Here is a 17,898-nt window from a genome sequence, read left to right on the forward strand (position 1 = left end):
CCCATCGCTGATTCCACGTCTTCATAAAATCTTTAAACTTCCTGGTCATCATGACTGCATGTAGGGGCATAGACTTGTACCACCTTCAATTTGTATGTCTTATTTCGTATTCTGATGTATGTATTTCGTATTCTGATGTTTTTAAGGTATTTTCGCTACCTGATTTTGATCGCCTTTTGATGGAAACTATTGTCCTGAAGCATTTTTGGTTTAGTGACTATAAAATTCCGTATGTTCCCACACGGTCTCTTCGACCGAAGGAAGCTTTTTGTATTCCCCGACGGTTTACAAGATATGGAAAGCGCGTAAGAGATTTTTACGTTCCCTTTTACTTCAATAGGTTGCCTCCAAGTGTTCGCCGTGCAAAAACTAAATATAAAATAAAAAAGATGCTGCGATACGCTACTTAGTGGGTGTACGACGTTGTACACGCATGCTCCACCACTTATCAAATGAATCCTGTGAATTCGCTAGTTACTGCAGTATTTGTTGCACTTATCTGAGTATTTTCATGCTATTTTATTTTCCTTCCTTGCTCTTTACTCTGTTGTGTTTTTTTTATATGTAACTTGGGTTCCGTGTCTATTTTTATTATTATTTTTTCTGCCGCTATACTAATTTGATGTTTTGTAACTTTTCATGTGCGTTCATGCCTGTGTGTTTATCTGCGTGGTTCCGCTGCCTGTCGGGCTCTGCCACTCAAGCCCAATGAGGCTTTGGCAGGCCGGATGTTTGTACATTCTTTCAATACTTGGCGCAATAAAGTATTATTATTATTTTTATTATTATTATTAAGTTTCACAACAAGACCTGCCACCCTCTCGGTAATGCTATAGAATTCCTGTATGTTACCAGCTACAGTCAAACCTCGATATATCGAACACGGATATATCGAATTATTGCGTATATCGAACAATTTCTATATCACATGGAAAATCGCATGCATTTTTAATTCTTTATTTCGAACGGGGCCGGATGTAAAATGGATATATCGAACTCCGCCGCCCCAGACCAAGTGCGCTCTGTTGACAGGAGGCGAGCTTTCCCGCAACACTCTTGAAGATAGCGGCGGCGCGATCGGCATTCCAGACTGCTGCGTACGACACCTGCCCACATCGGTTGCGCCGAGGGCGCCATTTGAACGTAGCGGCGTACACACGCGGCGGCTTGGAGCCAGCACGGCCGCCTCGATCACGCGCGCACCTATGCGCGCACGGCGGGGCAAACCGCCTCGATCACGTGCGCACAGCGAGGCTTGCCCCCGCCGTGCGCCGCGGGGGCAAGCCTCGCCGTGCGCGCGTGATCGAGGCGGCCGTGGAGCCAGTTCGAGCGCTTTGTCGGTGCTGAGCCACACATCATGTGCATTGCGGACTTCGTTGGCGGTGACGACAGCACCGGAACAGTGGCGGAGTTAACAGACGTGGAGATCGCGTCAGAAGTGACTGCTGAGCGGCCAAACGAAGACGCTGCCGAGGCTGATCCAGCAAGCGGTGATGAGGCCCCGCTCCCGACTGCAGCTGAGGCTGTAGCTGCTTTGGCCGTTGTACGCCGCTACTGCGGCGCAATAGAAGGCACTGGACTGTCTCTTGTGAACCGTTTGGACTATGTTGAGGACGCCGTGGTCAAGCACGCGGTTGCCAATATGAAGCAGGCTACGCTGCTTCAGTACTTTCAGCGAACTAAATAAATACTATGTTTGAAGCATCATGTGAACATCTATTGCACCACGATTGGTTCATTGATTGATTTGCGCTAGTTTTTGACGCGTTTTCTTCGTGATTTTGTATATCGAATTCTGGCTATATCGAACTATTTTGCTATCACCGCGCTGTTCGATATATCGAGGTTCGACTGTATTTCCTTATTAATCAGGAATCCGACTCCTAGTTCTCGTCTCTCCGCTAAGCCCCGGTAAAGTAGGGTAAAGTCTAAAGTAGTGAAATGAAAATGCGCAATACATTTCCTTGTGCAGTTTTACGGTGGCAACACATCTTGCATAATCATATTCCAGTTAATTATGTAACACAAATATTGGTTGTTTAATGCTTGCCTGTTAAGGCTTCTTGCTATACACTAACAGTTTGTTAATTCGACTCTCATTATTAAAGAAACTTTGATAATTCTGACTTGTCCTCCAGTCGCAAGCAAGCATATGCATTATTTAATATCCTCAAATTCTCGTTATTCCAGACATATCTGGCCGCATACTCGTTAATTTGGACGGCCCATGGAGCGAGGCAGCCTCGGAACATCTCAAATGTGAGGCAAAAGAAATACGAAAACACCCATGCACTTAGATTTAGGCACATGTTAAAGAACCCCAAGTGGTCCAAGTTTACATAGTTCACCACTACGGCGCGCCTCAACATCAGATCGTGGTTTGGCACGTAAAACCCCATAAGTTAATTTTTTATGTGTGTGGTACAAAGAGAAAAAGCAGTGCTAGTATCCAACCGGAAGCAAGTGGCAGAGTCCACGCCACCATAGTCATCAGGCACAAACCACACGAAAAACAGCAGCTTCGGGCTTGTGCGTGCTTTTATAGCCTTTATAAAATATATTTATTAAAAAATAATCAGCAGTTATGTGTGGTAGGGAGAACCATACCATCTACTGGACGAAGACCCCAGTCTGGCCCTGCGGCCATGCTGCTAAGGAAGTTGCCGAGGCCTTTGCGGCTTAGATCATTGGCGAGAATTGCAGCCTCTGCACTGCTTTTGCGCAACGTAGAAACAAGATTTGCTGATTCTGGGTGATTTGCTGTCTGGGTGTAGCAAGTATGTGACGCCCTCTCGGACATAATCTTGGTTCGCCCGCCAAGCTCGACAACCTGCTAAAGCTCGACAGGCAACATTGGTCACTGCACCACAATAAACACCGACGAGCACGGCTGCTCGCCGGTCAGACATCGTTCAGCACCACCACGCTGCGGAGCGTCCGTCTAACGGAGGGTGCAACACGACCTCCCGTGTTTACGACCCGGGGTGGATCGTGACACTGGCGACGAGGATGGGATCCTCGTGACACTGACGAGGCTGGCGACGAGTACCTACGGAGCGTTCCACGCCGCCGCGAGTGCCGAAACTCCGCCCCCCCCCCCCCCTTTGCTGTCGCCATGCTGCTGTACGGAAGGCTCGAGCCGTTCGAGGGAGATGGGTCCGCCTGGCAAATTTACCAGGAGCAAGTCCACATGTTCTTCCGCGCAAACGACACACCCGAGGCCAAACAGCGGGACATTTTCCTGGCCAGCTGCGGGACCGGCGTCTTCAGCCTCTTGCTCAACCTTCTCAAGCCAGCCACGCAGCACGTTAAGACGCTGGTTGAGCTGCTCGCCATACTGCGCTCGCATTTTAACCCAGCACCGTCCACGCTAATGGAGCGTTTCCGCTTCAACAACCAGAGTCGCCGGGACGGAGAGACCCTCGGGCAATTCGTTGCTGCGCTACGAGGGTTAGCGAGTGCCTGCGCCTTCGGGGACCAACTGGACTCGCTGCTCCGGGACCGTTTCGTCTGCGGCATCAACAACCCCGCCATGCAGACACGACTCCTGGAGCTTCCCGACCCGTCGCTTGACGACGCCATGATGGCAGCGCTGGCAATGGAAGCTGCCGCCAAGGACGCCGGCGAGATTTTCCGTGTGACTGGCTTACCGTCGGCGGAAGCGGCGGTCAACGAGTTGGCGACAAAGGGCAGTACCTGCGGTCGCTGTGGTGGTGCCCACTCCCCCTCACAGTGCCAGTTTTCTCGAGCACAATGCTTTACGTGCGGGAAAACTGGGCACCTGGCACGTGTATGCCGAAGGGGGAGGACGTACAGCAAACAGCAGCAGCAGCCCGATTCAAGCCCAGGTACCAAACAAGCCCACGGCCAAGGTAGCCGTCGCCAGCGTACGCGGCGGCGGCGTGTGGCAGCAGGCTCAAGTTCTTCCTCGGCCAGGCTCCACGTCGTGGCCGAGGACCCGCCGATTTTCGACATGTGGCACACAGGCTTTGTACCGTCGTCTGTGCCGCCATACATGCTGACCGTCGAAATCTCCGGGCACCCTTTTTCCATGGAGCTGGACACAGGGGCCAGCGTGTCTGTAATGGCCGGGAAGCTCTTCAAGCGTGCTTTCCCCGGCGTGTCTGTCGAAGCTTCGGGCGTGATACTGCGCAGCTCCTCCGGACAACTCTCCCAGGTCCAGGGCCAGGCACAGGTCAGCGTTCGCTTTGGCAACAGGGAGGCAACCCTTCCCCTTTGCATGCTACTTAACGAAGGGGTCGTCGCCGATGCTGCTGGGCCGAAGCTGGAATCATGCACTGGGCATTCGTCTGCCAGAGTACCCGGAAGCTAGTCTGCATGTGGTGCAGAGCTGCCAAATCTGCCAGCAGCATCAGCGAGCCGCGTAATGTGGAAAGCACCCCCTGGCCGTTGCCACAGAGACCCTGGTCCCGCCTACATGCGGATTTTGGGGGCTCTGGCAGTGGTGGCGGAGGAGCCTCCCTGCGCTTGGAGGACCAACTTGAGGAACTGCGGGAGCTGGCATTGGCACGGCTGCTGGACCTGGAGCAGCTTCAACATGACCACAAGGAGGCCCTGAAGACGGTGGAGCGGCTGCGGTCGCTGCCCGAGAGCCTGGGGGTGAGCACGGCCGAGTACAAGTGCCTGCAGAGCCAGTTCTCCGTGCTGTACAACGAGAGCATGCAACTCGAGCCTCAGCTGGACGAGTGTCGCTCCTTGCTGTCGACAGCCAAAAACTCGCACCTTCGCCAGATTGAGCAGATTGAAAGTGAGGAGCTGGTTGTCCAGAAGAAGCTTCGCTCGGAGGTCATCCGCCTCGAGGACATCGCGCAGATTCGTCGTGAGTACGAGAATCTACGCATTGAGTTTGAGGCGTCATCGGTGTCCAGCGAGCAGGCTCAGCCAATCAACCGGGAGATGCGGCACATAACGAACCTGCAGAGCCACAACAGGCAGCTCAAGAGCGAGGTCTCCCACAGCAAGCGCAAGCTGCGCGAGGCCCAATCAGAGATGCAGAAGCTGGCTGCTGACCAAGGGTGCCGTCCTGGGCTTTGCCAGAGTTGGGAGCTGCAGTTTTCGACAGGAACTTCCGTCCTGGCCCACCCTGGTCTGCTGGACAGGTGGTGTCTCCTGCCAGCTCCTCATCACTGCTCGTGCGCATGCCAGATGGGGCCATGTGGCACAGACACGCCGACCATGTCAGGCCTCACCTCGGGACCTGGCCAGCACCCTCGACTGCCACTGAGTTCCAGTCCGCAAGAAGACTTGCGGCAGCAGCAGTCGCCCCAAGCAGAGCACCACCCACCTCGGAGGCGGCAACCGTAGCCAGTGGTACGGCACCCGTTGGACCGGTGTCGAGCCCAGCACCACTCGCAAGGCCGACCACTACGAACCCTCCCGATAGAGCAAGGTTGGCTCAGGCAGCACCTGGCGTTGCCACTGCCGACTCGTCAACACCGGTACCCAGGCGGAGTACTCGACGGCGGAGGCCACCAGACTGTTACTTGCCTGGGTAGCCGGCACCGTCGACCCAGCTAGGGTGGAGGCAGAGCCTCATAGTGTGAACATGGACGTTTGTTTTTCATTTAACCAACAAACTGGGGTGTTGCAAGTATGTGACGCCCCCTTGGACATAATCTTGGTTCTCCCGCCAAGCTCGGCGACCTGCTAAAGTTTGGCAGGCAACATTGGTCACCGCATCACAATAAACACCAACGAGCACGGCTGTTCGCCAGTCAGTCATCGTTCAGCGCCATCACGCTGCGGAGCGTCTGTCTATCGGAGGGTGCCACAAGCCCTCCCTTGTTCACGACCTGGGGTGGATCGTGACACTGGCGACGAGGATGGGATCCTCGTGACAGATTCATTAAGGAAATAGATGCACGTTGATTTATTAAATATTTGTTCATTCTCTTGATGCCCTCGATAATGGGTCATTCGGTAAGTTGGGACACTTTTTGCACTGCAAAATACGAATTATCGAGGTTTTGCTGTAGCTGATGCCAGCATTCTAGGGGGGAAACTGTTATGTATACAGTCGCCGACTGTTTATTCGGACCTCACGAGGACTGTGAAAATGTCCGAATAAACAGGTGTCCGAAAAAGCAGATTAAGAAAAAAAAAATGAAATTCTTTATTTCCACGCACTTATTCGAGCTCGGCAGTAGGCTTGGAAGAAATCGTGAATGCGCCGTTGCACGCTGTTCCGTTTACGCGCTATCAGATAAGCCTGAATCTCGGAGAGGGTCGTACGGTCACTATTAGCGGCTGAAAGCACAGTCACTGTTTGTACACGCTCCGCATGCCACGGCAGCGTAGCACATGGTGCGTCATCTTCCGACTCAGAGTCATCGTCCGGCGGTGCAGCAGAAACCTGACGAATGATCTTGCCGTCGTCAAGTTCTGCGCATGTCAATACAGCAGTGTCAGCACCTATGAAACTGTCAAATGAGACGGTGTCCGGAATCGCAATGCAACCACTGCGCAGGTATCGGCAGAACATTTCCCGCGTCAGTAGGGAGCACATCGGAAGGCGGCAAGTCTTAGGGCACATTCACACCGGCGACTTGAGGAGGTCGCGCGACCAAGTTGGTCGCTTTGCGCCCAGTCGCAAATGGTCGCAAATGGTCGCCTTTCTCGGAAAGCGACCATTTTGGGCGAGTCGCTCTCTGCGCGATTTTTCAGTCGCGCGATCGTGGTCGCAAAACTGATAAACCAATCAGCGGCGCACCGGAAGTGATCTTTCGTGTGTCTACATCCGGCCTCCTCCGGCGTCGCATTCAAATTCCACGTAGATTTCGAGAGTTCTCGCTGAGAACGATAATCTCCAGGATTGCGACTGCGGGTCGCGCTCAGCCGGGCTTGCCGGTGTGAACATCAGTCGCCTTCGGTCGCTTTTTGATTGCGAGTCGCAAACGGTCGCGCGACCTCCTCAAGTCGCCGGTGTGAATGTGCCCTTAGGCCTCCCGGCAACCGCTTGCTGGCATTCCCAAGCACAGTCTGCGCGGGCACTGTCGGCGCCATTAGACCCTTGACGCGATGTTTACGTATGCCGCCTTGGATCACCGAAACCTCGACACAGCACACAAAGCTAACACCACCGTGCCGACACCAGTCGCACAAACGAAAAACGCGGCCTGCTCGCAGCGTCTTGCGCGAAGAAACAAATCAGCTGCTGGATTGTCTTGACATGGCTTGCTAAGCTGAAACCGGAACTGTTGCAGAGCCACTCTATCTAACCAAGCAGAAACGATGATGATGAGCGGGGATTTCCAGTAGCGCCACTTCGTGGGGCAGCAAGGAAGCTCCATTCAAAATAAAAATGGCGTTCAGCAAGTCGAGCCATGCACCGGTCAGAGTCGGTGCATGGTGCTCTCGACCGAGTTGGCTCAAGGAGTGTCCGAAAAATCAGACGAGAGGTTGCAAGGTGTCCGAACTTTCGGCAGTTGTTATACATTATGGTCTATGGGGAGAATGGCGGTGCCGCGAAGCTGACCGAATAATCGGGCATGTCCGAATTTTCGGAGTCTGGAAAATCGGTCGGCGACTGTATTTGAGAATACCTGCTTTGCATTGGCACACAGAACGAGGACACTGAGGATAGTGGTGTGCCTGATGACCGTCTATCACGATGATTTTTAGTCTCTTGTTTATAATATTAAAAGCAAGTAAACATGTGAGAAACAAGATCTTGATGCCGAGAGTTTTGGCTGTAAGAGACCTGCTGCTACAAGCAGCCTTTGTTTGCGCATGCTTTTTTGCAGAAGCCTGGTGGCCTGATGTTTCCTGATCGTGCCACTCTCTTCCTGTGTGCCATTGAGGACCGCCAGTACAAGGATGAGAAGATCAATTGTGAGTATGTCTCTTAAGACTGCTGTGCTTATTTGTGGCATGCACAGTTAAACTACCCTATTTACACGATTGTAAGTCGACCACTTTTTCTAAATTTGAAAATCTGAAGTGGGGGGGGGGTCGATTTACAATCGAAACCAAAACATGGTACCACCAAAAAGGTAAGACCAAGGGGAGTTACAGCATAGTTACAATTTTATGTTTGCTCTATGGCCCTACCCGTAGCTTTTCGCTATCCCGTGTGTTTGTTCGCTTTTTGGAAGGATTTTTCAACATTTTCGAGAGTTTTACATTGCACGCAACACTCATGTGGGGATGTCGATAGTTGATGGAAGCGCCACTGTTCCATTCGCAGCGGCACCCTCAGAACGGCGGCGGTTGCGAGGAGTATCGGTAGTTCATGGAAGAGCACACACCGATTGTGGGTTTCTCTTTCCCTGTTGTGCTTAGCTTTCTCTATAGTTTGATGAAAAGCATTGGTTTGACCCGTTCCACTTGACTGCCGGCTACGTGCTACTTCTAGGCTTCCTCATTCATGAGTGCTCCAGGCCTACTAATCATTTGGCACTCGTTCACAGCAGCATTCAAGAGGGCTGCCATCCTTTATGCCGAAGAAACAAATCACTGCGCAGCGGGCCGGAAGTTCAATGTTTCTGTATGGGTGGTGCAAGAGTGGCGACTGCAGCGAAGCGAAAGTTTCACTTGTGACGGCAAGGGAGGAATTTCCTACGTGCCGAAGTCTGGACGCTTTCCAGAACTGTAGGCTCAGCTTGCATCGTACGTCGCTGAAATTCGTGATCGGTCCTTGCCACTGAAGTGCAACATGGTCGTGAAACAAGCCCGGATCTTCGCCTTTTAAGGACCTGCTCCGCCGTGAGTACAACGTGTGGCTGACAGCAGAAGACCGCGAAATTACGCCAACCGGACCTGTCATAGGAGCCTCCCTAACGGCTGCGTGTGGTTGGGTGCATTCGGCATGGGCTGCTGTTTCACAAAATGTTGTGGTGTGGTCATTTGCCAAATGTGGAACTTCACTGGACGATGACGTGCTGTGGGACCGTAGCAATGAGGACGATGTTAGTACTAGTGAAGACGAGTAGTCCAGTGACATGTCACCTACTAATAAATTAATGAATGAGCTCTTGGGTGTGCTCTCCTTTCTTTTTTTTTCCTGTCACGCGATATGGGGGGGGGGGTCGACTTACAATCGTGTAAATACGGTACAATGGAGGCAACTTCAATATAATAAAATATTATGAAATATTTCACTTACAAGTGTGCGAATATTCAAAAAGCTCGAATATTCACACACTTCGAATTCGAGTAATATTTCATATTTGTATTCGATGTAGCGAAGAGAGACGCTAGTGGGTTCAGCGCTACTGGCTCAAAACGGTAGTGGGTCGAGCGCTCCTGCACAGCAACGGCTCTCGTGCTTGGAAGCTGTGACTGCCCTGCCCGTCGACGTTGCGCTGATCCGAGCTCTGCCTAATAAACACCTTTAGAATTGGTGGAGGTGCGGGGTACCCTCAGACGATCATCCTGGAACTCCGGTCTCGTACCCTACCATCTACCATGCCCCAAGACGCCTCCCAGCAAACGACTCCTCCTTCACCCACTGCGTGTCCCGGGGTGCCTCGTCATCGCGACCCTCCTATCTACACTGGAGCAGACGACACTGACGTGGACGAATGGCTCACGGCGTACGACAGGGTAGGCGACCATAACAAGTGGGACGAAGCGGCTAAACTGAGGCATGTTCTTTTCTACCTTGCTGGAGTTGCCAGCCTGTGGTATAACAACCATCAAGCAGAGTTCCAGACATGGTCGGAATTTAAGACTCTCTCGCCGATGTATTTGGTTGCCCTGCTGTTCGCAAGCTGCGTGCCGAGCAACGTTTGCGAGAACGAGCTCAACAGCCAGGCGAAACGTTCACCAGCTATATCGAAGGTGTCCTGGACCTATGCAGGAAAGTCGATTCGACCATGGCGGAGTCTGATCGAATCCGAAACATCCTGAAGGGCATAGAAGACGATGCCTTTAACATGTTGCTGGCCAAAAGTCCACGCTCTGTGGCTGAAATTGTCACACTGTGTCAGAGCTATGAAGAACTCCGCAGGCAGCGGTCACTGACCCGTCGATCCCTACCGCGGACGAACTCCTCGCTGGTTTGACTGCCATGTCCAGCCAGCCAGCGTTGCTCGCAGAAATGAAGGCGTTCGTCCGCAAGGAAGTTGCCCAGCAACTCTCGTTGATGGATTTTGCACAGCCGCAGTCGGTACACATGCCTACGCCAAGTTTTGCACCTTCGCTTCGCCGTGTCATAGCGCAAGAACTGCGCGAGGTTTTGCCTGAGCACCACCAGCGTGTTCCTGCGGCTGCGCCTCACAGCTACGTCGAAGTCATGGCCAGGCCCCAACAGATCCCAACAGCTGTGCCACTTAGCTACCCGGAAGTCGTCACCCAGCCTCAACAATTCCCTCAATGGGGACCTCTCACATACGCCGAAGTCCTCGCTATGCCCCGACAACAGCCTGCTATGCAATCAATTCACCAGCCGCCACGTCCAATGCGTCCTTCCACATGGATGGGACCTCGGTGGCGTACAGCGGACAATCGACCGATATGTTTTGCATGCGGCTACGCAGGCCACGTCGCACGCTACTGTAGTCGCGTGCTGTAGCCTAGCGCTACACCATATGGGCCAAGTTCTATGGCGGGTTCTCCGCGCCCTTATTACGACGACGAACCTCGGGCTGCGTCACCACCATTCCGCCGGTCCGCCAACATCCGCCGCTCAACTTGTCCACGCCGACGCTCCCCATCACCGATGCGGCCTTGGCCCGAAGCTCGGGATGAGGAAAACTAATCGTCGCAGTCCATGCGGCAAGGGCTGCGACCCCATCGAAACGCGGAAGTCCTCAACGTAGCCCGACCAATGCGATAGATGTGTTAGTTGACGGTGTGCGCACATATACCTTCGTGGATACCGGAGCCGCTGTATCAGTTACGGATGCAAAGCTTTGTCGCTTCCTTCGAAAGGTTACGACGCCCATTGCTGGACTCGCCCTCCGAACAGCAGGCGCACAGCGTATTCACCGGATTGCGGCGTGCAATGCTCGTGTTCTCGAGGACGTTGTATACGCCGTCGAATTTATTGTGATTTCCTCGTGCTCCCACGAAGTTATCCGGGGGTGGGACTTTCTCGCCCGCCTCGATGCCGTCATTCATTGCGCACGGGCCGAACTAGAACTGTCACCGATCTCAGATATGACGCTTGCCGATAATGCTTCTTGTGCGAACAAACTACTCGTCAGGCACGACACAAACGTTCCTGCCAACTCGTCAGTGGTTGTATCAATGCAGTGCAGCAGCCTCTCTGACGCCATTGCACTGCTTTCTCCGTCGGGCCACTTTTATACTCGAAAAGGTCTGCTGCTGCCTTTTGCTACTGTGAACATCAAACGGGGCTCCACAGCTATTTTTGTCTGTAACCCCTTCCCATACCCTGTGATGCTGCTTCAAGGCGAATGTCTTGGCCACGTGGAAGTGATCGACGCCGTACAAATTACGGATGTTCCCAAAGACACGTCCTGCGCCAGTTACCACACGCTCTGTTCTCTCTCTACGTCGGACCCTTTGCCCACAGGTGTGTTCGATTCATCTATTGCCGATGGCCTCACCCCACCTCAGCGTTCGCAGCTTCTGCGCATCTTGGAAGAATTTCGTTGTTCTTTTGATGTTGGGCAACCTTCCCTTGGCCGGGCGTCTGCTGTCACGCACCATATTGACACTGGCTCCCAACCGCCATTGTGGCAACGACCATATCGCGTCTCTGCCACTGAACGTTGTGTGATTAATGAGCAAGTGGACGATATGCTTCGCCACGAAGTGATCCGACCCTCGAACAGTCCATGGGCATCCCCTGTCGTCCTTGTTACGAAAAAAGTCGGCTCGGTACGGTTCTGTGTAGACTATCGGCGCCTGAACAAGATCACTCACAAAGATGTATACCCGCTGCCGCGAATCGATGACGCCATCGATAGCCTACACGGAGCCGAATTCTTTTGATCTCTAGATTTACGCTCCAGCTATTGGCTAGTACCCATGGCTGACGTCGATAGGCCGAAGACAGCCTTTGTCACACCCGACGGCTTATACGAATTTAACGTCATGTCGTTACACATGATGGACACAGTTCTCCACGGTTTGAAGTGGCACACGTGCTTATGTTATCTCGACGACGTTGTTGTTTTTGCTTCTGACTTCACCACGCACCTTCAACGCCTACGGCGTGTTTTGACGTGCTTAGCAAACGCTAGCCTCCAATTGAACCTAAAGAAGTGCCGATTTGCAGCGCGGCAGCTCATGATACTAGGTTACGTCGTCTCGAAGGATGGAATCCTCCCCGATCCAGACAAACTTTGTGCCGTAGCTGAATTTCCTAAACCGATGTCCGCCAAAGAACTGCGCAGTTTTGTAGGTTTGTGTTCCTACTTCAGGCGCTTCATTTGCAATTTCGCCACCGTCATATCGCCCCTGACGAAGCTCCTTGGCAGCAACGGACCTCTCCATTCGTGGTCGTCCGAGTGCAACGTGGCATTCACTAAGCTTTGTCGTTTGCTGACGTCTTCTCCCATTTAGCGCCACTACGACCCAACGGCACCTATTGAGGTACACACAGATGCCAGCGGTGTTGGCCTCAGCGCTGTCCTAGCGCAGCGCAAAAAAGGGTTTCCTGAATATGATGTGGCATATGCAAGCCGTATGCTTACTAAAGCCGAGACCAATTACACCGTCACAGAAAAAGAATGCCTGGCGATCATCTGGGCGCTTACCAAGTTCCGGCCCTATTTGTAAGGTCTACAATTTGATGTCGTCACGGACCACCATGCACTATGCTGGCTGTCGTCATTGAAGGATCCCTCAGGCCGTCTCACCCGCTGGGCGCTTCGCTTACAGGATTACGATATCCGCGTACTGTATTGGAACGGATGCCAGCATGCTAATGCTGACACCCTCTCACGTTTTCCCTTGCCAGTCGACAATCCCTGCTGCGCAATATCCCAGCTTGACGTTTCTTCCGTCGACATTGGGACCATCGCTTCTGAGCAGTGCAAGGACCCCTGGATTGCCTCCATCATAGACTGCCTTGCTGATCCGTCATCACAGCCCACCACTCGTGCATTGCGGCGTCAAGCTCGCCATTTCGCCATTCGAGACGACCTGCTTCACCGACGCAATTACACCTCTGACGGCCGTCAGTGGTTATTAGTTGTACCTCGAAGCCTGCGTTCTGAAATCTGCGCATCGTTCCACTCTGATCCACAGTGTGCTCACTCGGGACTTCTCAAAACCTACCAGCGCCTCTGACGACGCTACTACTGGCGGGGAATGTACAACTACATTCAAAATTTCGTTCGCTCATGCCCCGACTGCCAGCGCTGAAAATCTTCACCCCACCACTCGCCAGCTGGTCTGCAGCCTGCCCTGCCCTATCCGGCCGTTCGGGCGCGTTGGCATCGATTTGTATGGGCCACTTCCCCTGACGTCGTCTGGTAACCGCTGGGCCATTGTGGCAGTAGATCACCTTACACGATACGCCGAAACTGCCGCTCTCCCAGCAGCTACAGCGCGCAATGTTGCATCATTCCTGCTACGCCGATTCATCCTGCGGCATGGTCTACCTCAAGAACTGCTCAGCGATCGCGGACGTGTCTTCCTGTCGGAAGTCGTTGAAGCGATTCTCAAAGAGTGCCACGTTGTTCATCGTACGACTACGGCGTACCACCCTCAAACGAATGGCCTCACAGAACGCTTCAACCGTACGCTCGGCGACATGCTTTCAATGTACGTTGCCTCCTACCACACGAACTGGGACGCCGTTCTGCCATTCGTCACCTACGCGTATAATACCGCTATGCAGAACACCACTGGATTTTCACCCTATTTCTTGCTGTATGGTCGACACCCTTTGCACACCATTGACACCATTCTGCCGTACCGGCCGGATGCATCCGAGTGCGTGCCTATTTCTTGCACGGTCAGACATGCAGAAGAGTGCCGCGACCTCGCACGGGCCGCTGATCAAGAGCGCCAGAGGAGCACTCGCGGTGACGCCACTGCCACGGTCACCTTCGATCCGGGAGCGCTCTTGTGGCTCTCAGTTCCTTTAACTGCCCCTGGCCTCTCATCAAAACTGGTCCCTAAGTATGAAGGCCCTTATTGTGTTCTCGAACGCACATCTCCTGTGTACTACGTCATAGAACCAGTTGAGCCATCTTCAGACATGCGCTGCCGTGGACGAGACATTGTTCATGTCGACTGTTTAAAGCCTTACTACGACCCGCTCATCGTGACAAGCTGTTAGGTCGCCGGACGGCTCCCTTCTCGCTCCCGGGGGGTGATTGTAGCGAAGACAGACGCTAGTGGGTTCAGCGCTACTGGCTCAAAACGGTAGTGGGTCGAGCACTCCTGCACAGCAACGGCTCTTGTGCTTGGAAGCTGTGACTGCCCTGCCCGTCGACGTTGCGCTGCTCCGAGCTCTGCCTAATGAACACCTTTAGATCGATTAAAAAAATATACTTGAGCATGTTCAGTTGGGTACGAATGTTCAAATCAAATCGAATATATTGCTGGCTGTGCGGGAGCAAACATGGTTCTTATCATTTGTTGCTATCTAAGAATATCTGGGCAATTTTTTGCGATTATTTCGAGCTGCTAGCGAAATTTCGCCTGTTAAGCACACTTAGCCATTAAATACCTCAACTTTGTGGGGAAGCCAGCCTCTCAGTAGCAAAGGGCATGGGTTCGCGGACAGTGAGGGTGCACTTTTTTTGTCAGTTCCTCTCCCAATACTGAGCTTATTCATAATGGGAACAGCGCGAACAAGACTACGATGGACTTGTTTGCACTGTTCCCATTGTGAATGTATACCAACTCGCCCAACTTTCCACTTTAATTCTGAGCTTATTGCTTGACATCAGGTGCGATGAGTGATTTCTGGCAACTGGCACAGGGTTGAATGCCTCCGAGCCTGCAGGCATTTCTTGTCGTACAGTGAGGAACAGGCTGCCTAGGACAGCTAGCGGGAATTACTAAATTTTCCAAGTTAAGCTGGCGCATCAGGTGGCCATGTTTGCAACGTGAAATTCAAACTGTTATAGGGTAACTAAACGTTATCATTTCAAAAAAAGTACACCTATCCCTGTGTGCGCTATGCTTTCAAGACATTTGCCAACAGTAACCCTCTAAAAAGTGGTTTTTCTGTTATTGTACCTACAAACAATAGCTAAATACATTTTTTCGAAAATGACATGCTGAAAGAGTACCGTAATTGATGGACTTTTTGGACTCCAAAAGTTCGGACTTGATGGGTATTCCGGACTTCATAAATGCACTGTCAGGGTCCCCCTAGTGCTAATGCATTTTCGCGACCAATTTTTTGGACGAATTTAGGCTCCAAAGTTTGACTTTCTAGACTAAATCGCCCATTCTAAGCCATGCTACCCAATTGTGGGGGCCGCCATATTGGATATTCTGCTGGCTTGGCCAGGGTCGGCTTCCAGTAGCCTGCTGTATAGTCTCCAAGATTGGGAGGCGCTATGAGTGATTAAATTTCCTGTCGCCGCTAGGTGCACTGTAGCACGCTGGTGTGCCAGTGAGGTCTTCTGGGCAAGCAAGTGTAGGCATGTAGACAGAGCTCGTTTGCACGTCGATCGCGATTGCTGGGAAGCGTCGCAGATGTGCCAGTGTGATTATACAGTCGAACACGGATATATCGAACCCACATATATCGAATTATTGTCTGTATCAAACCCCTTGAAAATTCTGTGTTTATATCGTTTATATTGTTTATATCGAACGATATTTTTACCTGCCATTGGATATATAGAACACCGCGCAATCTCGGCACTCGCTGAACCCACGAGCTCCGCGCCTCCCCCGAAAGGCTCGGAAAATGCGAGAGCGAGCGAGGCTTGGACTGTATTCCCGCTGCGCCCGCTCTCCGCGGAACTGCCTTTTTTTTCTCTCTCTCTCTCTCTCCCAATGTCTCTCATCCTTCCCCCGCGTAGCCAGGAACGAAGGCGCCGGCGGCCTCCTCCTTTTGCCTTTTTTTTTTCTTGTTGCTTGGCTCAGCCAACCACCGCTCGTGCCTTTCGTACGTCGCTGTCGCCCTCGGAGGTGGCCATCGCGAGCGCTTTGTTGGCGGAGGCTGCGCACGTGAATTCTTGTGTTTTGTGCGCGTTCTTGTGTTTCGTGTTCATTATTGTTTTGCGTGCGTCTCACGACACGTGTGACTGGATCGTGGTGAGCTGACGCGGAAGCAATGGCCGCAGCAAGCACAAGCAGCGTCAAGAAGCGCAAGAACTTGGACTTTGCGACAAAGCTGAAAGCCATTCAGCGTGTTGAGGCCGTCGAGAAAAGTGCGACGGTGGCAGACGACTTCGGGATTCCTCGGAGCACTCTAAGCACCTTGTTAAAAAACAAGGCGGACATAAAGTCGAAAGCGGCGGAGCAACGAACGTCGGGAGCTTGTCGTGTGCGCGCTCCTGCCCACGAGAAAGTTGATAAAGCCGTCTATGCGTGGTTTTTAGAGGTGCGGGCTAAGAACATTCCGGTGGATGGCCCAATGCTAATGGCTAAAGCCAAACGGTTTGCCGCTGCACTCGTTGATGACAACTTCGCCGACAACACAGGGTGGCTGCAGAGGTTTAAGAACCGCCATAAGATAGTTGGCAAAACCATTTCTGGGGAAAGCGGAGCTGTCATCAACCAGGATATCCAGCAGTGGATTTCGAAGGAATGGCCGGAAATTTGCGCGGAGTTTTCACCCGCGGAAATCTTCAATGCCGACGAGACCGGGTTGTTTTGGCAGATGCTGCCCAGCAAGACGCTCGACATCCGGGGCGCCACGTGTCACGGGGGCAAGATGAGCAAAGTCCGCGTGAGCGTTCTGCTCGCTGCTAACATGGATGGCTCTCAAAAGCTCCAGCCCTTTGTGATTGGCAAAGCAAGGGCACCGCGCTGCTTCAAAAACTGTAAGCAGCTCCCCGTTCGCTACGCCTTCAATAAGAAGGCGTGGATGACGCGTCAGCTGTTTATGGAATGGCTGCAAGCATGGGACGCTGAACTGGGCAAGTCGGGGCGTCACGCTTGCCTTCTCGTCGATAATTGCTCGGCCCATCACACCACCTGCGAGCTCGAAAACATCGCGCTAAAGTTTCTGCCGGCGAACACGACAGCGAAGTTGCAGCCGCTCGACCAGGGCATCATTAAGTCCTTCAAAGTCGGCTACAGGAGGCGACTCATTGATAGGCTTTTGGTGAACCTCCGCATGGGCACCGAGCTTAAGATTGACCTGCTAGGGACCATTCAAATGATGACAGGCGCCTGGAGAGACGTGAAGCAGGATACCGTGGCCAACTGCTTCCGGAAGGCAGGCCTCGTGATGGCCAAACTTCCCGAAACCTGCGAAGACGGCGACAACGAGTGCATGGACGACGCGTTTCGCAAGTTGTCGTCCCTTTTCCCGGCTGCCGTTCCAGTTGGAAGTGTCTGCTGACGATTTTGTGGACTTTGTGGACAGCAATGTTCAGGATGTTGCTAGCCTCGCCGACGAGGACATTGTAGCTGCAGTCGCAGGGACCCAGGCCGACAGCTCGAGTGGCGACGAAGATTGTCCTGACGAGGGGGCTGCTACACGCTCGTACTCCACCACTGAAGTGGCGGCCGCGTTCAGCTTGATTTGCCGTTGTTGCGGCGACATGAAAGGAACCGAGCTTTCGCACCTGAACAGCCTCGATAAGATCGAGGTTGGCGTCTTTAATTTCATTTGCAAGGCGAAGAAGCAGACAAACATAAGCGATTTTTTTTTCACGCAAATAAAGCGTTACGTTGCGGCGTGTGTGCGGAAACAGTTGTCATTCTTGAATGCGCCGATCGGTAGGTCGTCTGCCACAGGTAGTCTCTGGGCCTTCATTTTTTTATATCGAATTTTTAATATATTGAATTAATTCGTGATCCCCTTCGAGTTCGATATATCCG

General features: G+C 52.6%; 1 protein-coding gene across 2 annotated transcripts in view; it reads left to right on the forward strand.

The window, feature by feature from the left end:
- LOC135916711 (protein arginine N-methyltransferase 1-like) overlaps nt 1-17,898 on the forward strand; it is a 199,118-nt gene that overhangs the window by 115,642 nt on the left and 65,578 nt on the right. For both annotated transcript variants that reach the window (XM_065450152.2, XM_065450153.2), the window contains one exon: nt 7,764-7,851. In XM_065450152.2, the coding sequence (XP_065306224.1) occupies nt 7,764-7,851 (88 nt within the window). The remainder of the gene's footprint in view (nt 1-7,763; nt 7,852-17,898) is intronic.

Source organism: Dermacentor albipictus, chromosome 3 (assembly GCF_038994185.2).
Source record: "Dermacentor albipictus isolate Rhodes 1998 colony chromosome 3, USDA_Dalb.pri_finalv2, whole genome shotgun sequence".
NCBI lineage: Eukaryota > Metazoa > Arthropoda > Arachnida > Ixodida > Ixodidae > Dermacentor > Dermacentor albipictus.